At 37.7% G+C, this 21,178-nt stretch overlaps 1 protein-coding gene across 7 annotated transcripts in view; it reads right to left on the reverse strand.

Moving 5' to 3' along the window:
• The window catches only part of Robo1 (roundabout guidance receptor 1), a 1,002,189-nt gene that overhangs the window by 83,620 nt on the left and 897,391 nt on the right, over window positions 1-21,178 (reverse strand). For all 7 annotated transcript variants that reach the window (XM_057763690.1, XM_057763686.1, XM_057763689.1 and 4 more), the window contains 2 exons: window positions 4,411-4,535; window positions 1,958-2,129 (listed from right to left, as the gene is read on the reverse strand). In XM_057763690.1, coding sequence (XP_057619673.1) covers window positions 1,958-2,129; window positions 4,411-4,535 — 297 coding nt within the window. The remainder of the gene's footprint in view (window positions 1-1,957; window positions 2,130-4,410; window positions 4,536-21,178) is intronic.

Below are 21,178 nucleotides of genomic sequence, written 5' to 3' on the forward strand. Positions count from 1 at the left end.
GGACTCTTATGTGGCATTTATAACCTATTTAGCAAAGCTAAAATAAGGAATTCAAAGTTAGAGTCTGTAAGCCTGATTATAAACTACAATAACCAAGTCTATATGAAGTAAACAGATCTGTGGAAGAAAGCAGAGAGTATGTATTGTCCACAAATCTAGGCTCAGTTTAATTTAAATAAAATGGCAATGAAGTTAAATGTGAAAAGTATGGTCTTTTCTAGAAATAATGATAGAACCAATAGCTTTGTGTGCATTTTAATCCTAGCATTGGAAAAGCAGAGACAATAGGATCTTGGGAGCAACCCAGGCATCCAGCCTATCTACTTGGCCAGTTCTTGGTCAACAAAAGACTGTGTCTCAAGACCAAGTAGAAGGCACTTGAATAACAAAACCTGAAGCTGTCCCACAGCCTTCGTCTGCATAACACACATATATACAAACGAATGTAAAAGATACACAAACGCCAGAGTCAATTAGGGAGAAGTAATAGCTGCCATCTTTATTCTTGACTCTCTCCCTTTATTCTGATCCCATCTTTCTCGTTAAAATACATGAAGTGCTCACTTTTTATGCTCCTTATCTACTGCTTGAAATTAAAAATATAAAATAATTCTAATATTTCAAATGAATCCAGTAATAAAAACAATAGGCATGTCACTTTATTTTCAAAGTCTTCTGCAGTAATGCGTTCTTGATTACACATGTAAACATATATTATGTATATTACATACATGTTATATACACATAAATATATTTTTAAATATTTAAAATATATTTATCTGGACTCCATAGTTGAGTTTAAAAAAAAAAGCTTCTGTATTCAAACCTATCTACAGAATATCAAAGAAAAATGTAGATATATACATTTTGATATAACTTAAATTTAAAAATTTTCTCGGCTTAGTATAAATTGTACAAATATATACATCAGAATTCCTGTGTTGTGTCTGTAGTCACTTGATGCTATGTGAACCACATATAAAACTGTTGTTTTCAGACGTCAGTAACCAGAATTCTGTTGCAGGCACCTCAGCATACAACAGAACAGAAGATCATGCCACAGCACAATCTTTGTTGCCTCTGAATCATCAGAAATATTAAATTATGGAAAAAAGGAAAAATATATATATATTTATCTGGTATATGTGTAGGTATCTTGCTATGTGTGTATCATGCACATACATATCTATTTCACATATTTATATGCATTTTATTTAATGAAATAAATATATATTAATAAACTAAAATCTTATAAATGTACATATACATGTGCACATGTATAAATATATGTTTAGAAGCAATTTAGAGCTTCTTTTATTTTTTTAAAAATCACTACATGATTGATTACATGTTTAGAGATTTCAGTAGTCCTTTCTTTATAATGTATTTGCCAGCAGCAAATCATGTTTAGGGAACTAATAAATAGAATGAACCAGACTATCAAGGGAAAATATCCTAGTGTTCTTTGTCAGATTCTGGATTCTTTCTATCTCAATGAATTGAGATCCATAGTATATGCTGGGTAAACATCATTTTTCTGAGTCAAAAGCCAGGTTATTAAGACTCAAAATAAAAAAACTTATAGATGTAGAAGCTCTCATTCCTATTTTTCTCAATTTAGAGACAACAGTAGAAATGAGGATTTATAGCAAGAGATGACAAAGGGACCTCCTCTTATTTTTTGTGTGTCTAAAACATGAACATTTTCCTGTGCCCAGCGCTTCATAATAAACTTATTCATGAGGAATTTCTGAGCTTTAGGAATCTGAACAAGTGATAGAGAAGTCTAGCATGTGTTAGTTAAATGAGAACAGTAGCGTCACTATCGTATTGACACCATCCATACTTTACACTAAATAACTGTAAGGAAGAAGGCAAAGCTTGCATGAAAACACATACAGGCTCTTTCAGAGCTGAATATAATTTGGATATTTTGAAAGAAAACTTTTTACTTTACCATCAGTAACTTCCAAATAAGCCTTTGTGATGATGCTTCCAGCAACATTTAAAGTCTGACAGATATAATAACCCACATCAGACCGCTGCACATTAGTAATCGTGAGGTCTCCAGTCTGGGACACTGAAAACCGGCTGGATGACTGGGGTGGCTGGTACGAGAAAAGCAGATTCTAAAACCAGAATTGGGGAGGAAAGAACAGAAACAGGTTAACAGCCAAGTTCTAATTGCATGGCACAATTATTTGCAGATGTCAATATATGTATAAATATATACATAATATATACATATAGATATAAATTTATTCTTTCACCACAAATCTACATATGTTGATGTGCACATGTATAAATACATATTATTAAACATAGTTTAATAATACAAAGGTAAATAAAATTATATGCAAACTGTTACAGTTCTCAATATCAACATGCATATTTATAAGCATCGATTTGAGATTAATATTGAACATAGAAGAAGACAAAATATGTTTATGCAAACTATAACAGAAATCTTCTATTACATCTAAGTGGCTAACTGTATTTTGAACTCTAAGACCTTCAATACATGAACAAAATAGAATTTAAATTCATTCTTATAAACTACGCTCAAGGTTGTCATTTTGGCTCTATAAGAAGCATTTTCTCCAGCTGTCAATCACTAATGTTCTGGAACACTTATCAATCACTTAGTCATGGCATATCTTTTCCCTGTTAGAAGATAGGGATGCCAGTTATCCTAGGCAGTGGTGGTGCATGCCTTTAATCCCAGCACTCAGGAGGCAGAAGCAGGAGGATTTCTCTGAGTTTAAGGCCAGCCTGGTTTACAAGAGCTAGCTCTAAGACAGGCTTCAAAGCTACAGAGAAAAAAAAAAGAATGCATGTTATAGAGTTTTTGAAATTTATGTAGAATTGAATGAAAAGATCCAAATCCTAGCAGTTTGCATTTCATGGTGTTGTACTTCAGGAAACAAGTTATCCTGACCTTTTCACAAAGAAAAATAAAACTGCTATTGCTTTGTTTTCAAAGTTTTGGTGCTATTTAGCAAAAATCATTTTGGAAAGGTTAGTTAATGCTCTATGAATCAAGGTTTAATGACCTTTTTATGCAAAGCAATTTGTACTGTTAAACCAAAGTAAACAAATATTTTGGAAATTATTCAGTACAAGTACCATACTAATATAAAGGACATCTACTGGATTTTAATTTTTGCCAGAAAAATTTTCTTTTATAATTCCATCCCAATTCTTCAGGCTCTATTAATATTTTGTCTTTAACTTGTTCTTAGCAAACTTAATCTTGTGAGACCAAATGGAATATGTTAGAGTCCACCAATATATTAGCATTCAAATGGTAGCCTACGTCTATAATGTTTGTTAGCCAGAGTAAAATAAAAAGAAGGTACTTGGTGGCATTGCCCATCAAAGATCATGGAGTTCAGTCAGTAATTTATTCATGCTCTTTATATGGTCCTGTCTTCAGAAGCAGGACCATGAAATTCCAAACACAAGCCAAGCAGCAGTAAAACAGGACAAGGAATGACTGTACTAAAAATGAGTGAGATTAATTTTTCACAAGTAAAGTATTTCACCTTATTTAAGAAGAAAAAAAATCACAGGGATGATATGAGGAGAGATTTTAAGCTATGCAACTGCTCTTGGTATTAGGCTCAAGCCTGACAAGATGGACTAATGATCAAAAGCAGTGTTTCTAAACCTTTCTAATGCTGTGACCCTTTCATATAGTTAATCATATTGTAAGGACCTCCAACCATAAAATTATTTTCATTGCTACTTCATAAGTGTAATTTTGCTACTGTTGATCTAAGACGATTTTGCTACTGGTGATCTAAGACGACCCCTGAGAAAGGGTCATTTGACCCCATGAGAGGTCACGACTTACAGGTTGAGAACTGCTGTTCTAGATTACGGAATGTTTAGAAAATAGGACCTAATTGCCACTGATGAGCACACATGGCAGTTTTAAAGACTGGAAAGACTGAACTCTGTGGGGCATGGTATTGATGCTAGAGAGAATTTTCCACCATCTGGTCTTTCTAGAGAACACACACATAATAATCACCATATCTTTTTCAAATATACTTAAGTTTATTATTCGGATACCTGAATAATGGGAAGGACAATTGAATTATATGAAGAGAAGAGACTAGGTTTTATTTAACATAGACAGTTTTGAAATAAAGAAACATTTACAAAGCAAAACAGTGGCTTATGCACATCACCCATGTACTAAAATGAGGCAGAAAAATGACTTTGAGAATTAAAAGGGGGACAACTTTCCCTTCTGTCTTAATTCCAAACATTTCTGAGGTATCCAACTTCCTCATTTCCAGTGAATATGATTGCTATATAACTTCATGATTCTTTTCTTCTCAGATATCCGTATTTTCTTAAAAAAGAAAAAAAAAAAGGAAAAACATTAGACAATAGTCATACCTGACTCCCCTCTCGCCTCCAAAAGATAGCTGGTTGGGGATTTCCAGTTGCTTCACACTGAAAAGTCACAGTTCGTCCCAAGGCAACAACCTGGTCGCGAGGCTTCACGACAAAATGGGGAGGCTCTGAAGAAACAAAACACACAATGAGATCATGTCACCGCAGACCCTACTCAGTCTCCTGGTGTCTCTAGTGCTGTCCGTATTGTCTCCAACATGGTATAATAATCGACCATTTCCCACCCTTCGTCTAAAGTAAAATCACTAAGTGCATATTTATAGGATGAAATAGAGTCATATTCTAAAGAGCATTATTACTTAACCTAGACCTGGGATTAATCTCCACATTTACAAGAATTCTTGAGCTACAAGCTGACCCTCTACATTCAAATCATACCTGAAAATTGCATGAATAAATATTATCTTTTCTCACTTAAAGCTGCTTCCAGGTGAATGAACTCTAATCACACAAAGGCAAGATCTCCTGATACAGGCAGGGACTGAAATTACGTTAATTTACCTCAAAAGCTCCTGAAATGCTACCATGCAAATTAGAGCCATTTAAAATCTTCAGTCCAATTATTTGAATAGAAACAGATTTAAAGCCATAGTGGAGTCGCATGCCTCCTTCATTTACATGGGCAAGGGCATGTTCAAACAGAATATATATGGAAATGAGGGCAAATTCGAAACATCTGCTCACCCTGACATTAGAAATACTGCCAGCTTTGTCCAAAATGTTTGATTTATACAGACTTGAATGGGCACTTCATTCAGCAGTCAATAGAGTGTCAGAAAATTGCATCAGTTCCATCGGGGGCAGTGGCAGCTGAAAGGTAGCTGTGCTGATAGAGCGGGCCCTTGGGTGGGGAACGGCAGCCTGCTTTAGGGCCAGGCTTTGCACAGAAAGGCAGTACGTCCCGACTAAGTCCGTTTACCTAATGTGTACACTTTCCAAATCCACTTCTTATCTGCTGTCTGGAAAAGCTAATCATTCCCTATGATCTCAGTTCAAACAACTGCTAACAGCTTACACAGGGCAGGGTTCTTCTAACCCACTTTGTGAGGCCTGGCCCCTCCTTGTCATTGTTCCCTCCAAAGTATTTTCAGTGGCTAACATCAGTCACTTAAGGACACTCCCTAACGCAAATCTGAATCGAAACTCAGATACAGATTATATCCCGGAGTGTTACCGCACTGCTTACAAGAGCAAGGCTTCCTCCTTTTTTTAAAGGTTTCTTATTAGCATATATGAATTAGACATAATGGTGGGGCTTGTTCTGACACTTTCACACAGGCATATGATGTGTGTGATTGTGTCTGTCTCCATCAATCTCTGGTCCCTCCACTCTTGGTGGCCCCTGCTTCCTAGTCTCATGTAGAAACCATCCTACATTTATGACTTTGTTATCTTTTCCTATTTTATTTATTTATTCTTGGTGAGCCAAAAAGAATGTTTTTTTAAAGTATTTGGAAAGACAATTTTCTTTTTAATTATATTTTCAGGTTAGTGGTATCCCATGAATCTTTGTATATACTGTAAATATTACATATGTGACAATTGTAAAATTACATCATAAAAACATTAAAACTTACTTAATATATGGGTGACTATAAATATTTGTATATTTATATATATAATCATAAACACAATATAAAAATTCTGTAAAAAAGAAAATACAGTGTGATTTGTTCAAGGCTATCATTGTAACAAAACCGAAGAAAGAAATAAGATCTCCTAACTTCTAGACAAATGTACTTTCTTTTATATCTTTTTTTTAAATTGAAGCTTAGTATAAACTCTAACAGTTGCCTAGTTGACTTGAAAATTATAGGATACCTGCAACATCAGGTCAAATGTTTTCAAATGTTCTCTAACTTACAGAAGATGAAATAAAAAGTCAGGAGACACACTTGGAGTTCAGTGTGGTCAAATTGAAGCTCTGGCTTATAATTTTTGGTAGGAAACCTGTGATTGTAACTGAGTGGTTTACTCATGTATGTAGCTCACACTGTCATTACACAAGGTATAATAATAGGCATGTTCCTGGTTGCCTGGGGATGTCCCCTCCTGCACCAAGCCAAACAGGAGCTTTTCCTCCTTAGGTAAGGGTTTGAGTAACTGATGCAGAGATGAGACTAAGAGACTCAAAGCTGCCTGGAGAATATATGAGATCCAGTCTAGAGTTTGGTTTCTTTCAATGAGGGAAAACGAAATGATTAATTGGATGTGTGGGAACAGATGACTTTCCAATACGAAGGGAATCCAAGTAGGAAAATATAAATGTTCAAACCACTTAGTCAAGCGAAGCCTTGGGGTGGTCTCCATCCCAAATCTCAGGAGCTCGCCCAGGAATGTGTGCCAGAAACTGTTTCTTTTATGAAATGCCAGCTCTGCTCAAACCTCAAAGACTTATTTGGGAAAAAGGAATACAGACCCTTACGCTAACTACATTTATCCCGAAGCAATCCTTCCACACAGGATATTTGCTTGGAAATGATTTACTATATTCTGTAGGCATAGTCTCAAGCCAACATCAACAGTGACATCAGCCACAAGAGACTTTTTAGAAATAAACTTTAAAAACTTCTCTGACTCGTACAATGGCACAAGCCTACAGTCCCAGCTACCCAGAGAATCTAGGAGAAGCACTGCTTGAGCCCAAGAGTTTGAAATCAGAAACACCATGCTTTAAAAAATAAATACAGCAAAAACATCATCTACCTCTGTACGTCAGATATCAGATATAGTTAAATCTTTAATGAAAAAATAGACCAAATACATTTCTATTTAGATTGAAGATACTCATCAAGTATACATAGTTGATGTTTTGAGTATATATTGTAACAGCTTTTGAAATCTAAAATATTTAAGTTAGCTGTGTTCAAAGTGCACAATGATGTAACCAGTATAATAATATATAAACTGCTGGAAATGTGGAAAAATGGACAGACAAGAAAAAGAAACACTGCCAATAATTCTACCATGCAAACTAGATAATATTATTTAACAATATTATACTAAAGTACCATTTTAATAATTACTGAATAACTGATGCGCTATCTTAAATAATTTCATCAATCTTTAGTGAATTAAATTTTGACTTTTCTCCATTGTGAATAATAGCTCACAGAGCCAGTATCTAGCATACTCTATTATTGGATAGCTCATCCTATCTGTGAAAATATGAAATAATAACATCTTTGAGAGAGATTTCTTTAAGATGAAAATGATATTCTGGCTGTCTTTTGGTATTGCAATTTCTCTCAATGTGACATTCTGTCAAACCTGTTGAATGAATGGATCTTCTTCTAAACTAAGTACAAAGAACGTTGACTCTATTTATAGAAAAGATATAGAAATAAATTTTGGATATTCCATGTGGTTACTTTGTAAGTGACATGAAATGAAGCTCATAGAAAGAAATGGAAATGAGCACTAAGAAGCTCCCAGTACAATGTGACTCTGGGACTGAACTTTAAGGTCTCCTGAATTCTAATTACAAAACAGCCCACAGATAGGATGCTCTGAATGCACTTGACACAGAGAAAGCCAAATTGTTCTCATGGCATGTCTTTTGTTCATTAAATGATACTGAGGCATAACATGAAACTGTCCTCTTTCACCAAGAGACACTCCTATGGCATACCCCCCATTTCAGGCAGAAGGAAATTAAAGGGCTCAGATCACACATGACTTAATAAGACAGAAAGTTAGCAAACCCATTACCTTTCCTCTTTGTCAGTTACCCATACTTCCTGCAGATTTATTCTGTGCAGTCTGTCTTTGTGGCCAATGACAAGTGAAACATGGAGGCTGATTGGTTGAAGGACATGGAAGGGTATGGATGGAAAGGGGAAGAGAAGTTCCAGTCACAGTGACACGGTGATTAGGAGATGGCCAAGAAAATGTCAACTTACCAGACCCAACTAAAATAAAAAAAGAAAACATGGAATAAATAAAAATAAGGGAACAAACAAAAAAAAAATGAAACAGAAAAAGTAGTAAGATTTGACTTAACAATGATTTTCCTTTAACATAAACTAAAGAACACATTAATACTTAGATACACTGATCACACTATCCATGAATGAATATTTGTTAGCATTTCGAGTACAATCATGAATAACTTAGGAAAATAGAAATGAATCTTGAAATCTCTATTGTGAAAAATGGTAGAACTGCAATGGACTGACAGTTGTAAAATTATAAAGCATCTTTTAACAGTTTTATGTTTTGCTACCAGGTAAAATATTCTTTATGTAATGGATTTTTAAAAGTATTATTAATAATAGCTGCTAGAACTAGACAAAATAGAATAAGCGTCATTTTAAAGATAAAAAATGTTAAATTCCAAAGAGATCCACCAATAGGTTTATCTTTTGAAAGTTTCACACTCATAATGATATTCCACTCAACTCATGCTTCTCATACTTGACGATATTTACAAATAACCTTCATACAAATGGGAAATGACTCTAATGATCAGGGTATGGTCTAAGAATCTGCATTTCTGACAAACACTAGGTAGGTCATATTGGTCCATGATCTTGAGTTGAGTTGAAAGACTATTAAAATATACTGAGGTTATATGCTTACATATTTTTTGTTGAGAATATGTCTACAAAAATGAAGAAATTATGTAACAACCATGATTATAAGAAAATGGTTTAGATTACCTTAATAAATATCCACCTATAATTCACACCATATTTCATTTGTTCTAGTGTCAGTAAAAAAAACCAAACAAACAAGTAAATAATTTCTGCATACCCTCCACATTCTTCTACTAGTATTGCACAATCATAATGCTTACATTTCTCTTCTAAAAATATTATGTACATTTCTTTAAGACCTTCAAGCATGTATGTTTTTCCTCTACATTTTCCTTGAGAGTCAAGTCAAACAATCTTATTTTTCTATTCAGAGAACTGAGGTCTTTCTGTAAAAAAGGGCAGTCACACTACTGTTTGTGCACTATGTCAAGAGTTCTTAGAAACCAGAGTGACGTGGTACCTGTCAGTCATCATATAATGAAGTTCACCACAGAAGGATGAGAGGCTTCACTCTCACTCTTCTCAGTGCCTCCTTCTAACTTAAGGGCTCAGAGAATCCCCATATCTGCTAACAACAGTATGCTATTGGCATAGAATCAAAATGGTTGATCAAATTGAAGACTACAAATCAATCCATGGACCTATGGACACCTGTTTATTTATTTAGTTTACACTTTAAAAATGCCAGAAAGACATTGGAAAAACAAGCTCTTCAACAAATGGTGCTGGTGGAACTAGCTGTGTGCATGTCTAAGAACCCAAAGAGATCCATGCTTATCACTATGCACAAAACACAACTCCAAATGGATCAAAGACCTCAACATAAAACCAAATACATTGAACCTGATAGAAGAGAAAGTGGGGATAGCCTTGAACTCGATGGCACAGGAGAAGACGTTCTGAACAGAACACCATTAGCACAGTCACTAAGATCAAGAATTAATACATGGAAAAAAAAATTTAAAAAAAAAAAAGAATTAATACATGGGACCTCATGAAACTGAGAAGCTTCTGCATGGCAAAGGACACCGTCCTTCAGACACTAGCATGAACAACTCAGGCAAAAGTATAGGAAAGCAGCAGATACCAGTAAGGGCCAATGGCCTACAAATTGCCTGTAGATTTTGATGTCTTTAAGGGTCTGAAAAAGTACTTTGCTTCCGTCGCCAGATAAAGGTTCTATGGTGATATGCAAGATATTCATCAGTATGGCTATAGGATAGGGCCAGTTCAGGTGCTCTCTCCTCAGCTGCCCAAAGAACAAGCTGGGGACATCTCCTTGGACACCTGGGAACCCCTCTGGAGTCAAGTCTCTTGCCAACCCTAAAATGGCTCCCTTAATTAAGATATCTACTTCCCTGCTCCCATATCCACCCTTCCTCCATCCCAGCCATCCCATTCCCTCAAGTTCTCCCCATTCTCCCCTTCTCACTTCTCTCTCCCCATCTCCCCTTACTCCCACACCATCCCCACCCCCAAGCTCCCAATTTTTGCCTGGCATTCTTGTCTACTTCCAATATCAAGGAGGATAACTATATGTTTTTCTTTGAGTTCACCTTCTTATTTAGCTTCTCTAGGATCACAAATTATAGGCTCAATGTCCTTTATTTATGGCTAGAATCCACTCACGTTGGAGCACTGGACTGAGCTCCCAAGGTCCAAATGAGGAGCAGAAGGAGAGAGAACATGAGCAAGGAAGTCAGGACTGCGAGGGATGTGCCCACCCACTGACACGGCAGGGCTGATCTAATGGGAGCTCACCAAGGCCAGCTGGACTGGGACTGATGGAGCATGTGATCAAACCGGACTCTCTGAATGTGGCTGACAAGGAGGGCTGACTGAGAAGCCAAGAACAATAGCACTGGGTTTTGATTCTACTGCATGTACTGGCTTTATGGGAGCCTAATCTGTTTGGATGCTCACCTTCCTAGACCTGGATGGAGGGGGGAGGACCTTGAACTTCCCACAGGGCAGGGAACCCTGACTGCTCTTTGGACTGGAAAGGGAGGGAGAGGGCGAGTGGGGGAAGGGAGAGGGAAATGGAAGGAGGTGGAAATTTTTAATTAAAAAAATAAAATAAAATAAAGTACTTTGCTTCTACCTGCCAACAGCAATTTCAACAGAATATTGTAGGCAACAAAGCAATGGACAATTTGAATCTTACAGCATTTGCTAGGCTGCGATTTTGAAGTGGCCATTCAGTGTCAAAGCTGGAGATCTCATTCTGCCCCAGAGCTTGCCAAATAGATGACTTCTACACAGACGTAAAGGTTGCTTTTAAAAGGTCTTCAGAGCCGGGCGATGGTGGAGCACGCCTTTAATCCCAGCACTCGGGAGGCAGAGGCAGGCGGATCTCTGTGAGTTCGAGACCAGCCTGGTCTACAAGAGCTAGTTCCAGGACAGGCTCCAAAACCACAGAGAAACCCTGTCTCGAAAAAACCAAAAAAAAATAAATAAATAAATAAATAAATAAATAAATAAATAAATAAATAAAAGGTCTTCAGAAACATTGTTTATAGTGACTGAAGATGTAGCTTGGTGGCAGAGTGTATGCCTAGCATGTGTGAGGCCCTGGATTCAAGCCTTGGGAAACATAAAAATTTCCCCTACTGGTACGGGAGAATTGTCTGTATTTTGTCAATCATGTTTTAAATAAATGCTGATTGGCCAGGCAGGAAGTATAGGAGGGTCAGCCAGACAGGAAGTAGAGGCAGGGTGATGAGAACAGGACAAAGCTAGAAAAGAGGAAGCCCATTCCCCCTACTCCTGCCCAGACAACCGAAGAAGTAAGATGTGATCTACCTCACTGTGAAAGGTACCGTGCCATGTGGCTAACATAGATAAGAATAATGGGTTAATATAAGCTATAAGAGCTAATAAGAAGCTAATGGGCCAATCAGTTTATAAGTAATGCAGACTCTCTGTGTGATTTTCTTTGGGACTTGCTGGCTGTGGGGTACCGGGCGGGACAGAAACCCCAAGCATCCCAGCCCTTGTGTTACATCCTACTGATATCATTTTTAATTGATAAAGAAATTTACATAAATAATTCCTATGGTAAGTTTAGAAATTATCAGAAAAATTAAAGAAAATAAAATACTTATGTATTATACTATGATTATATATCTGTATTTTTGCATTAATACCCATTACCTGAAGCATAATGGCAAATATATGTTAGTTTATCCTTTTAGGTAAAATAAATTATTGGGGGATTTCTCTGTTTGTCTAGGTTTTTCTCCCTAGTACTGAGGGGGTAGAGGGATGAGAATGTAGAAGGTTGACATGGAATTGGGAAAAAAATTCACATATTTGAAATTTCTGGTACAGTTCGTTAGAAGGTTGGGTGGTAAAGCAAGCATACACACAGCAGGACCCATGCTATTAGTAAAGAGAGCAGTAGCTTTCATAGGGCTATAAATGAAATCACCTCTACTCCAAAATTCTTCTAATTAATAGTACTTTTTTATTATGAGTAGCTAATTTCTAATGGATCCTTAAGTTCGTGTTATTTCTTTCCCATACCCTTCTATAGTGGGTAGAGCTCAGTTAACAGGACTGACAGGCTAGAACTGTCAAAAAAAATATCCTCATTGCTGAAGAACATGAATGGGTTGGAAAGTCACAGAGCCTTGAGAAAGAAGCATAATTTTGGCCACGTAGCAGAACTAGTTTTCAAGTAATGAAGCCATCTTCATTTGAAGCAAGGAAGCCTGTCATTGGTGTGTGAGAACTACAATCACAAATCTACATGATGATGATATCACTAGCAGCCAGAAGCCCTCCAGGTACTTCAATATGAGGTATCATTTCTTTGGGGGAGAAAGGATTGAGTTTAACATAAAAGCCTGTCATTATGTCTTTCAACTCTGCAGACATAAAAATGGAGAGAATAAAAGCGATATTTTAGAATGTATTTAATGGATACAGAGGACACTGTGAACTTTTTGCCTCTGATCAAATACACCTCATGTCATTCTGTAGAACAATGGCTCTGGAGGCAATTTTGGTTGTCAGGACTGACGTGGGAGGAAGGGGATGAGGCAGAGCTCCCAGTCTTCAGTGGACAAAATCCACAGATGTTGCTGATCTCAGCCACAGCACACAGTACAGCCACCAAAATAAAAAGGGATGTGTCCGAGATGCCAGGCATGCCAGACAGAACTGTGAAGCCTTGCAGAGGAGGATCCTTTGTTTAACTCTTATCTGAGAATGTCCTAACAAACAACACACCCTAACCTTGAGCAGGGTTGACAGGTCTTAGGTACTGGGCCAAAGTTTGTATTACTCTTCTTTGCCTTCAAATTTTATCCACATTCCTTCAAAGCAATCATTTCAATGCTGACCTTTGTATACCCGTGCATTAACGCATGTGTGATTCAAATGTATCTGCTAGATCACTCACCCACTGCAGCATGGGTGCCACAACAACACGTAGTCTCAGGATCTTAGTTCAAGTGTAAATACCCTGATGCCAGGATTTACAAGGCCAGAAGCCTAGATCTCTCTACTCTCTCCTTGAAAACACAGGATTCTTTACTGGATATGTTTCTCAGCATTTATGATCCCACCAACTATTTGCGGCTACTACTTAAAAATTGAAATTAATTTTGGCAGTTTCTTCTTCACATACGGTGTGTTATGATCACCCTGTCCCCACTGCCTTCTGTTTTCATCTCTCACTTTTGTGGAATCCTTCTTCCCCATTCGATTGCTCCCACCCCTGCCATTACAAGTCTTTCACAGGTGATCAGACCCACTGTGGATGCACAATTGCAATGGCCAAGTCATTTCCAGAAAAAAAAAAATGTTTTGAAAGTGCTCCACCCCATCTCCTGGCTCTCACAATCTTTTTACCCCCTCTCCGATGATGTCCCCAGGCCTGGGAGCGTGTGATATAGATCTTTCCTTTATAGCTAAGCACGTAGCAGTCTATTATTCTCTATAGTATAACTTGTACCATAAATAAGTTAGGAGTCCCTTCTTCTGAATATAACCGGTTGCTGATAGAGGCCTCTTTAACTTGGCTAAGAGTTGAAACAGCGACCTGTATAAATGCACATATTTAGAAGGTAGTTTGTTGTGTGAATGCCACTTGGTCATTCCATCCTCTCAGCAGCTCAGACCCAAAATAATCCCACAGTAACTATATTATTTAAGTCACTGCTTGGCCCATTAGCTCTAGCTTTTTATTGACTAAAACTTAACTACATCTTAATTTAAACCATCTCCATTAATCTGCACATCAGCACGAGGTTGTGGCCTACCAGCAAAGTTTCAGCATGTCTGTCTCCAGGGCTCCATGGCATCTCCCTGACTCCACCCTTCTTTCCCCAGCATTCAGTTTAGTTTTCCCCAACTAGCTCTGCTCTGCCCTATCAACAGTCCAAGATATATTTCTTTATTCACCAATGGTATTCACAGCATACAGAGGGAAATCCCACATCAGTAGTTCCTGTCCATTTAGCAAAATGTCAGAAAGATTCCCCCATAGGGCCCAACCGACCCTACTAATTGTCAGACCAGACTGCTAACCTGAATTAGTAATCTAATCTCCAATAAAATCATGTTGATTAAAACAAAACAAGATCTTTTTTTTTTTTTTTGGTGTTAAAATCCTTTAATATAGTCCCAGTGCTCTTAATCTTCACATCGAGAGCTGCATGCTTAGCCATGTGACACTCTGATGGTTTCTTAAGTCACTTGCCTGTTGCTCCTACCGTTTTGACTTGAAGCACACCACACTCCATCTCCCTTCCATCTCTGTTTACAGCAGAACCGTAGCATGGTCCCCTGGCTTCCTTAATTCCAATCCACTCTTTGCATCTTAGCTCAAGATTTAAGAACTACTCTGAGATACTACCTGCAAATCTGATTTTACATCCTGTGAGTGTTATATTTTCCCACAACAACCTTGCACTTAAAACACATATCTTAGTTTAAAACTACACATTTGTGTGATTATTGTGTCTGCAACCCGAACTAGCCCACACACTCCATGGAAACTAAGTGTTTATCAATGCTGTTTGCCTTTTGAGTTTATCAAGGTTGGGTGTTCCCCACATGGCAAATATCTATTAAAGATGAGCAAATAGCAGCATCCCTAGCATGCAGGAAAAAATACGCTCCCTATACACTTATGAACCTACTCTTTCATAACTGAATTCATGGTGTGCATTGCTTCTTTCCACTTTCCATCTACTTGTCGGTCTTTTACAAGTCACAGCACTCTTCCTAGTACAAGGAACATGCTGGGATACATGTTCATCCACATGTGGCAAGGCCTATCTTTAAATGGCGCACTTCCTGGAAGGACTGGCCCATGATGGCTGATGATAACTGTTCTCCAACTGACAGCAAAACCTCTTTGGATGGAGACGATCTCCACAAGGTATCAGGTCCGTGATCCTATAAAAATTGTGTAATCTTCTGGCTCCCACTTTAATAATAAAGAGCCATCAGTGTCAACTGTGTATCTAATAGTACATTAGAAACCTCAGCAGCTGTCAGAAATAAGTCAGTATCCCAGTAGTGCCAGGAGAAGAAAATGAAGCTCCATCACTTGATAAAGTATACCCATCCGGTAAGAGAATGACTAAAATTCAGGATTCCCCAGCTCTTAACATTTTTTTTACTGTTTTTATCACATGACATCATATGTTTGCAAAAAAAATAGTAATGTTAAACCATAACGGATATAATTTTGGCTCTGGGATGTTTGCTTCATGAATGACCTACATATAATCATTCAACAATAACAGGAAAACTATCTGAAAGTGCCTCTGACAGACTGCTTTAGATACCAACAAACTTTGGCCTGTAAAAAAGGATGATGAGGATAAGTGACTTGCATCGTGATGGAGGAAGGTCATTGGTTAAAAAATAAAGAAACTGCTTGGCCCTCATAGGTTAGAACATAGGTGGGTGGAGTAAACAGAACAGAATGCTGGGAGGAAGAGGAAGTGAGCTCAGATGCCATGCCACTGCTCTCCAGGGCAGACGCGATGAAGCAAGCCGCCAGGTCAGACATGCTGAATCTTTCCTGGTAAGACTGGTGCTACACAGATTATTAGAGATGGGTTGATCGGGATATGAGAATTAGCCAGTAAGGGCTAGAGCTAATGAGTCGAGCAGTGTTTAAAAGAATACAGTTTCCATATAATTATTTTGGGTAAAGCTAGCCGTGCGGGCGGCCAAGCGCCAGGGACGCAGCCCTGTCGCTCCTTATTACAACAGCATCGGTTGTCATTCTATTCCTGAGAAAATGTCCAAAGAGTCAGTTTCATCTTAGAACAGTGATAGGATATAGCCATCTAAAACAATCACCTCAAGGGTCTAAGATATGCAGTCAAAAGATCAATCTTTATCATCCAAGTATGCAATTTAATATAAAAGATTATCAGGTCTCAGTTCCCTAATTTTTAATGCTAGTACCAAAGTAAATAATTTTTAAGTGTGCAAACATGGCTGCTATTAAGTTTCCCAAAATCCAGCACAGAATTACATTATTTAAGCATTTACCCCTTAGGAATATAAGTCAAACCACCGTTGTTTAGTAATTATAGTTCTGAGAGTGAAAAAGCATATCTCCTCTATGCACTAATGACTTAAAAGGTACTGTTTGAAATAACTGCTCTACCATCCACAGAGTTGACTTGCTAAACCACCTTTGTAAATTGGTCCATCTATCAGGTTTAATTGTGCAGCACTCCAAAGTCTCCAGCAACAGCATCGACCACACAAAATGAATGTCCCTAAGCTAACTTTAATAACCATTTATGGATTTTCCTACCCTTATAAATCTGTTACAAAGCAATTACTCAGCCTCATTTTGTCTTACCCTTATTTTAGCATATTTTGCAGGTGTGTTTATGCTGGCACACGAGCTATCAATTCATAAGAGGTTCAAAAATCAAATGAAACTGCTCACGGCATGCTAATCCATTTTTGCAAAGTTTAGGTAAAGTATTTTGAAATGTTCATTTAAACTGTATACAGAGCCCTTTTAAAAATAGAAAGTTTAAAATTACTTCACGTTTAGAAATTGCTGAAGTAACAATGAAAGGACACCAGATACTACAAAGTCACATGGAACTGTTTTAATAACGTCTTGATGTTTAGAATGTGCTAAAAAAAATCTTTTTAGATCTAAAATTAACCCATAGTCTTTACTCTTAATTACTACTGTGTATGTCTTTCAAAATAGCTGAAATCTGACCAAACAAAAAAGTTAATAATATGGATGAATAAAATTTCAGTTATTTAGTATTATAATTTTATTTAAGGTTCCTCATTAGGCAAAATTTCCTTAATTATGCTCAGCATGAAAACTTTTAAATAATGACTAATGCCAATTACTTCATTTATGGCTGAAGTGTTCTAGATAAAGTACATTAAGAAAATCTGACTTAGAGAATAAAATTAATCATCTCAAACAAAACACAAACTCACTGACTCTAAGTTTCAAAATTCTATGTTATTGTTGATCAATGACTGAGCAAAGAAAGTAATTTATTTCCGCCACTTTCATTCCAAGACTCAGTAATTCACATTCTATAGATCTGCAGCACAAATTACATACTTCCATGTTGACAACTTTATTTGCGAATGTTGTTTACAAGAATGAGTGGCTCATTTACATATCCATACAGCCTGGGCTGCAGACTACCTACTCTGCTACTATCTGAAGGTGTGTGAGACTTGAAACACCATGGAAGGCCTGGGATGTGCTTTTTATCAGAACAGGGCTAAGTGATAACCTGTCCACAGGACCATCTCATGCCTGATTATTCTCCTTTCTGACTGTTCCATGTATTTCTTCAAATATTTGCTGGCACTGACACTGAGAACATTTCAAATTATCCATAGGAAGGCCACTGCTGAAAAGCTCTTCTCTTGATTAGTTTAAAGTCTTACATCACTTTCTTTTAAATAACTGACATCCATCCTGTACCTTCACACGTGACACAGCGTTCAATTCTCAGCCATCCTTAAGATAAAACACCTATTTCTTTAAAGTTTAAGAACATGAGTCATATGGGATTTCTCTTTGCATGCTGTGAATACCATTGGTGAATAAAGAAATTGTCTTGGGCCTGTGCATGGAATAGAGGTAGGCAGGAAAAACGAAACTGAACGCTGGGAGAAGGAAGACAGAGTTTAGGGAGAATTATGGAGCTGCCACTGGAGACAGATATGCTGAAATTTTGCTGGTAGGCCACGACCTCATGGTGATGCATTGATTAATGGAGTTGGGTTAAATTAATATGTAAGAGTTAGCCAATAAAAAGCTAGAGCTAATGGGCCAAGCAGTGATTTAAATAATACAGTTTCTGTGTGATTATTTCAGGGCTGAGCAGCTGGGAACCAACAAGCAGCCTCCTCCTCATCTGAACACACAAGGAGCTCGCCATCCCTCCCAGAAGAAAGAAGTTAAAAAAAAAAAAACAAAAAACTTCATAATCCAAAATGCTGCTGGGTCTCAATCTCAGGAATAGTGTTAAAAAACAAAACAAAAAAAAGAACTGGGCAGGGAAATAAATAAAACAAAGAGCAGAAATGGGTGTTTGGCATCCTATTTACACCACTGGTCGGAACCGTTAGGCGGCAGAGTCAGTCTCATAAATCTTTCTCTTGCTAAATTGTATGGAGACATCATCAAACCTCTGATGACAGCATTTTCTTTTCAGTTTCTTCACAAAGGACTTATCAGTAATATAGATTTTGTGCAAGGTGCTGTTGTATGTTGTCCTTTCAATGTTTTGTATTTTATAACACACACCTCGTTCCTTTACCCTCTCTAGATTTTTGCTGCATTTAAAAAAAATCATTAAGTACAAAACAAGTTTAAAAAAAAAGCCAAGATAAATACAGTCAATTATACAAAGGTGGTATTTAGAATAAGATTCATGAATTCATCATCTTTAAGAGTAGTAACGAACATAAGAAATTTTGCTACTGTTGAGGTAGTAGGGTGTGTGTATGCGTGTGTGTTTTAACTCCCCCGCCAAAAAAAACCCCACTGTTTATTGTAGCAAGCTAACTTTCCTGGACATGTAATAAGTTATTAAAAATCATCCCTTCAGAAATCAGCTTACCATATCTTGTCACGATCTAGCAAAAGTGTCCCTCATCTATCAAGGGACAGTCAACAGGTAAAGCTTTGCAGGGTTCACAATGTGTTTCACCAACATGTTGATGGACTCACAGTTCTGAACCTGGATCCTGATTCTCATGAACCTAACTTGAACCTGCAAAAAGGCCCCCTGACACTATAAGTTTTGGCTTTGGCTCAAATAACCACATTAATGGTCAGACACAATGCACTATTATGCTGCCAGCCTCTGTGAAATCAGCAATTTAAGGGGACTGTTCTAACAAGTGATTTAAATGAAATCTACATCAAAGAAAGGAAACTCCAACCTGAAGGTCTTGCTTTAGATTTTTTTCTTCTTATTTTTTATTCTAGATATCATATGTGCTCCAAAGGCTGCATGAGCCCCTTACACAAAGATCTTATGTGTCACTAAAGCTGCAGTCAGTGCACTTGATGATAAAAAGTTCACACTGATCGCTTAAGTCTTCCTTTCCCCAGAATTTGTTTCTGAAAGAAAGTTTTAAAGTTTGTAATATACAATGCATATGAACTATGCTCAGCTATGATGATCTATGCCCCAAATTGTAATCCCCACCGCTCACACTGCTCAACAGAGAGAGTTCAATTCTTCAAGTCAATGCCTAAACATACAACCAATGTTTCAAAAACGGAATAAGTTGGCACATGAATATTTGCCTCATCCGACATGGTCCCCTGACCCGTTGCCTACCAACTATTGTGTCTTGGAGCATCTTAAGAACTTTTTAGTTTTTTTTCAGAGACAGTACTTCCACAACTGCCGAAGAGTCCGTCAAATTCTAAAGCATGGATGTTTATGCTACAGGGATAAAGCAAATATTCCTTCTTGACAATAATGATTGCAGTGGTTCCTGTTTTGATTGATAACGATGTATTTGAGCCTAATGATCATGATTTAAAATTCATGGTCGAAAACTGTAATTCCTTTTGTACCAACCTAAGTAAAAGATAAAGTAACTTTCACTGCAGAAAGGAGTAAGCAGGTAGTTTGGTCTAAAAAACAGGCTTGGATCTTATTACACAGAGACAGGAATCGTGATAAGTTTAATGGAAGGTACTAACATAATTGGATTTGTGTTTTAGATAGGTGGATACGCAAAAGATGAAAGAGTCTACAGAATAAAATGGAGACAAAGAACCTTACTGGAGCCCTGCAGTTTCAGAGAGAGAGGTCAGATACTTGTATTAGAGAGAGGTAAGAAGATGAGAGAGATGGGGGCAATGCTGAGAAACGTTTAAAAGGCAAAGGAGTAGAAGCTTGCGGTTCCTGGTCCGGGGTAAGACATGGGAAAGGAGGAGAGTCAAGGGTGGGATGCTTCTCTAAACTGTGTTCTGCGTGGGACTGTAGGCTGCATCTCCAAGGGAAGCAGAGGGTCATGGGAAGTGCCCTTGGACACTCACGCCTTTATTGTTCTACCGTTTATGGCAAAGACAGAAGAAAACCCAAGGCTCCTATAAGCCTCTGACAGTTGCTTCTCGCTTTACTGAAAGTTGAAATTGCTCACCAGTTCCTAGTTCGCTGGGGCCCTAGGAAGGGGTCAGTCACAAACTGGAGCACTTGAGACACTCTAGCAAAGCATCTTGCTTGACACAGGCAGTTCAGCAGCGAGGAGAAGGCTCTAGGATGCATCCCATTAGCAGCACTTAAGTCAGCCCAAAGACAGCCTGGTCTTTTTTTCCCCCGGTGCCTTTGTGTCTCCCCCATTTCATGTCAATCTCACACCCTAAAGAGCAGCCTTCCAGCTGCTGTCACTGGCTAATCAATCCTAATGAGGACGTACTTTTCTCCTTCATTATAGACTTGCCATAAATACCTATGAGAGGCAAAAGACAATATAATTCCATGGCATAGCTTAGAGCACATACCCCTTTCACAATTAATTTTCACATTGCTACTATATGCTGGCAATGAATTTTAGAGAGGCGGCAATACAATTTGTGCTATGTTTAAAATTAAACAGTGAACTTGAGAGAACAGTATGATTTTAGATCAAGGGAGGACAATGGGCAGCCACTTCTGAGAGAGGAGCTGAAATTGCATAATCTCTGTAATGATCAAGGAGTATCACCTGGCTGA

This window comes from Chionomys nivalis, chromosome 3 (genome assembly GCF_950005125.1).
Source record: "Chionomys nivalis chromosome 3, mChiNiv1.1, whole genome shotgun sequence".
In the NCBI taxonomy this organism is placed as follows: Eukaryota; Metazoa; Chordata; class Mammalia; order Rodentia; family Cricetidae; genus Chionomys; species Chionomys nivalis.